The sequence below is a fragment of the Mastomys coucha genome, unplaced genomic scaffold (assembly GCF_008632895.1).
Source record: "Mastomys coucha isolate ucsf_1 unplaced genomic scaffold, UCSF_Mcou_1 pScaffold9, whole genome shotgun sequence".
Classification (NCBI taxonomy): Eukaryota; Metazoa; Chordata; class Mammalia; order Rodentia; family Muridae; genus Mastomys; species Mastomys coucha.
This window is the reverse complement of record NW_022196915.1, coordinates 13,343,897-13,348,145: the sequence shown is the minus strand read 5'-3', so window position 1 is coordinate 13,348,145 and position 4,249 is coordinate 13,343,897. Positions and strand designations below refer to the sequence as shown.

The following is a 4,249-nucleotide window of genomic DNA, read 5'->3' as shown; positions in this document are numbered from 1 at the left end:
CTTAATTACACCCATCTAATGTCCAAAGCTATGTGTTTTATCAAGCTTTAAGAAACTAAATGAAATCTATAAAGATTTTCATGTGCTTCAAAGTAACACAAGTTTCACAGTCTCTGAATGTGTCCAGCTAACCTCACAAAGGAATCTGGTTATCAGACTTTTCTAATGAAGGGGGGAACATCAGACCAAATGCAGCAAAGACAAGTTCAAAGAATGACACCACAATACTCAGTTGGGGAACTTTTTTTTAAGTAGGTGAAAAATTAAAAAGTGATCAGATATTTTCTAAACTCGCTCAGCTTAGTTATCCAACTGACAGAGCAAAGCTACCCCACGCTTGATCCAGTGTTGAGCAGGCTCTTCTGTCTTTAGCAACATTGCAATGACAAAGTTCGTAGAATGCCCTGTGGTGGAAAGTGTTCCTTTACGCTCGCTCGTCTTGTAGAGGGGACAGTTATAGGCGTCTGTCTTCACAATCTCAGTCTTTAGATCTTGAAAACGAAAAAGAGAAGAGAGAGAAACACTCATTAAAGAAAGAGGAAGCAGCCTGTCTCTAGAAGAGTAACTGTTTACCTTATAATAGAATGGCCAAGATCTTGAGTGTGATATTTGGAAGATTTAAGTATAAATATAAACAGTTGGTATATCAAGGCAAGCATTTTCATATGGTACATGAGTCTAGGCCTAGAAATCAGGAGTTGACTGTAAAGTTTTGTTGTCTTATGGGACCAGAGAGATGGCTCAGTGGTTAAGACACTGCCTGCTCTACCAGAGACCCCAGTTCAGTTTCCAGCGCCTACACCTGGCAGCTTATCACTTTCTGTAACTCTAGATCCAGGAGATACGATGGATGCCCTTTTCTGGCTTCCACAGGCACTGTAAACATACAGCAAACAAATTAAAAAAAATAAAACTCTTTAAAATAATTGTGTGTATGTGTGAGTATCTTTGTGTGGGGATGGGAGTATGTGAAGATAAGTTCAGTTTCCCAGAGTCCAGATGAGGATACTGGATGTCCTGGAACCGGACTTACAGGCAGTTGTAGGGTGCAGGGGAGTCCTCTAGAGGAGCAGCAAGTGCTCTTAACTGCTGAGCCATCTCTTTAGCCCCATAAAAATAAATCTTTAAAAAACAGTTTTGAGTCGGGTAGTGGTGGCACATGCCTTTAATCCCATCACTTGGGAGGCAGAGGCAGGAGGATTTCTGAGTTTGAGGCCAGCCTGGTCTACAGAGCGAGTTCTAGACAGCCAAGGCTACACAGAGAAACCCTGTCTTGAAAAAAACAAAACAAACACAACAACAACAATAGTTTTGATCTTTACCAGGCATGAAAAACCTCTAGAGAGGATACAGAGGGAAGGGAAAGGGAACAAATTGGAGAAGTCAAATATAGTGTGATAGAAGAGATTTAGGAGGAACTACTTAAAACTCTAATAGGACTCTTTAGAGCTGCACTGGACATCTTGAATTACAAAGGAAGCAAACGCCCAGAAGTCCACTGTCCATGCAGGTGTGAAGCCAGCTTTAACAAACATGCCAACTAGAAGAAGCAGACGCAGCTTTTTTGTGTTTTGTTTTGTTTTGTTTTGTTGTTTTGTTTTTCAAGACAGAGTTTCCCTGTGTAGCCCTGGCTGTCCTGGAACTCACTCTGTAGACCAGGCTGGCCTCGAATTCAGAAATCCACCTGCCTCTGACTCCCAAATGCTAGGATTATAGGCATGGGCCACCACTGCCTGGCATGAAGAAGCAGCTTATTAATAAGGAAAATATACCAACTCCTGCAAACTCACAACGTACCCTGTGTACAACTCTTAGAGGCCAGATCTAAGGCATTAGGAGTTTTTCTAAATAAAGGCCGCCCTTGTCATGGTTGAAGCGCACTAATACGAAAGATGTTTCATAGGTTGGGTGGTGACTGTCGGTAATTTGTGAATATGTCTAAGCACTGTTATTTAAGAATCAGAAAGTTGAGTGTAATTCAGTGGTGGAGGATGGGCCTTGTATGTGTGAGGTCCTAGGTCTGATCACAGCATTTCAAAAAGGTAACACTAAAAATAACTTTTAAAAGTTAGAAAAATGAATGCACCTTATTATTATTGTTATTAGCTTACTTTTAGAAAAACACTGACATGCCTTTAATCCCAGCACGTGGGAGACAGAGGCAGGAAGATCTCTGAGTTCGAGGCCAGCCTGGTCTACAGAGTGAGTTCCAGGGCAGTCAGGGCCACACAGAGAAACCCTGTCTCAAAAAACCCCAAACCAAACCAACAAAACAGACAAACAAATTTAACAAAACAGGAAAGAAAGATGAGCACAGGAAAGAAAGATGAGTAGGAAAAGTAAGCGCCTCCTCTAAGGAGCGAGACAAACAAAATAGAGTAGATTAAGGTGGCATCTTAAAAAGATGATCACGGGCTGGCGAGATGGCTCAGCGGGTAAGAGCACTGACTGCTCTTCTGAAGGTCCTGAGTTCGGATCCCAACAACCACATGGTGGCTTACAACCACCTGTAATCAGAACAGATGCTCTCTTCTGGTGTGTCTGAAGACAGCTACTGTGGATTACGCCGGAGCGAGCTGGGCTGGAGAGCAGCCGCACACATGATGGCTCATGGCCATCTGTATAATAATCAGAATAATATAAATTACAGTGTACTCATACACATAAAATAAATAAAATAAATATTTGAAAAAAGATGGTCACTTTTTACTTTATGTCTTATGTGTGTTTGTCTATGTGTATGAGTGCCATGTGTGCACTTGTGCCCACTAAGACCAGCATAGGGTGTCAGATCACCTCGAGCTAGAGCTACCAGTTTCAGATGGAAGAGAATCTCAGGTCTCCCAGAGCTGAGAGTTACAAGCTGTCAGATGTGGATGTAGGAAACTGAACTGTACCCTCTGGAAACATGGCATGCACTCTTAACTGCTGAACCGTTTCTCCAGCCCTTAAAAAGCACATTTTATATAGGCTAAGCATAAAGAAACAGAGTGATGATTCCAGAATAATATAAATACCACGAAATATTTACAGCACAGATAGTTCAGCTTTTATAAATAAAAAACTGAATTAAATCCTAAAAGGTTTGAGCAAAAACTTATTAAGGAGAAAAATTAATATGTGTCATTATTCTCTGTAAAACTCCAATATAGCCGAGCAGTGGTGGTGCACGCCTTTAATACCAGCACTTGGGAGGCAGAGGCAGAGGCAGGCGGATTTCTGGTCTACAGAGTGAGTTCCAGGACAGCCATGGCTACACAGAGAAACCCTGTCTCGAAAAACCAAAGGGGGGGAAAAAAAATAAAACAACTCAAATGTATTTTGTTACATACTTACTTGGTCTTATCCATATGATGGGCATCAGGTCAAACAAAAGTTTGGGATGTTGTTCAGCAAGCAATCCACTGCAAAGAGAAATTGATGGACATTATTAGTTAATTCGGAAATCTGCTCATTAGAGCAAGATTGCCAATGGGACATTGGCTTTCAATATAAGAGAGGACCAGAGATACAGAGGAAAGATATATAGATTATAAAGAGAGAGAAAGGAAGAGGATGGAAGGGGGGAGGGAAGGGAGGAGGAGGAGGCAATGAAGAGCTGAGAGAAATCACTGAAGGTTATGGAAAGAGTCAACCAGTGTACAAGTATCAACGCCTGCCAGCATTTATACTCATGAAGCAGACATGGCACTACTCACCCTCAGCACGACCATGTCCATTCTCAGTCCACAGACAGAGTGGGCACCCAAGGACAGGGTCAAGATTCAAATGTAAGCTGGGCATGGTGACTCACCCCTAAAAGCTCAGTACTAGAGACGCTGAGCCAGGAGGACAACTCTGAGTCCAAGTTCACTCTTGGCTATAGAGTAAGACTTTGACAAACAAGATAACAAAATAAAATAAAATAAAGTAAAGTAAGAAAATAGGTTTATCTCTCTAGAGAATCTGTTTTCTTTTCAACATGCTGCATCTCTTGTTGTTGTTAGGAAGGAAGAGAAACTAAACAATGAGAAGGCAAAGAAGATTGCAATAAACTGATGAGGTGATGAGACAGGGCTGCACTCTAGTAGGGCAGTGCTTAAGAGGATGAGGCAGGGGAATACTGAATTCAAGGCCAGGACTACACTTCTGTGGGGAATATAAACTCAGTAGTGGTGTTTGCCCAGCATGAGTAAGACCCTGGGTTTAAGTCCCAGAACACACACACACACACACACAGAGAGAGAGAGAGAGAGAGAGAGAGAGAGAG

General features: G+C 41.9%; 1 protein-coding gene across 2 annotated transcripts in view; it reads right to left on the bottom strand.

Moving 5' to 3' along the window:
• Positions 1-231: 231 nt before the first annotated feature.
• The window catches only part of Dnah12 (dynein axonemal heavy chain 12), a 154,161-nt gene continuing 150,143 nt past the window's right edge, over positions 232-4,249 (bottom strand). For both annotated transcript variants that reach the window (XM_031361735.1, XM_031361736.1), the window contains exons 74-75: positions 3,337-3,404; positions 232-491 (exon numbers count right to left, since the gene is read on the bottom strand). In XM_031361735.1, the coding sequence (XP_031217595.1) occupies positions 301-491; positions 3,337-3,404 (259 nt within the window). In that variant the 3' untranslated portion in view covers positions 232-300. The remainder of the gene's footprint in view (positions 492-3,336; positions 3,405-4,249) is intronic.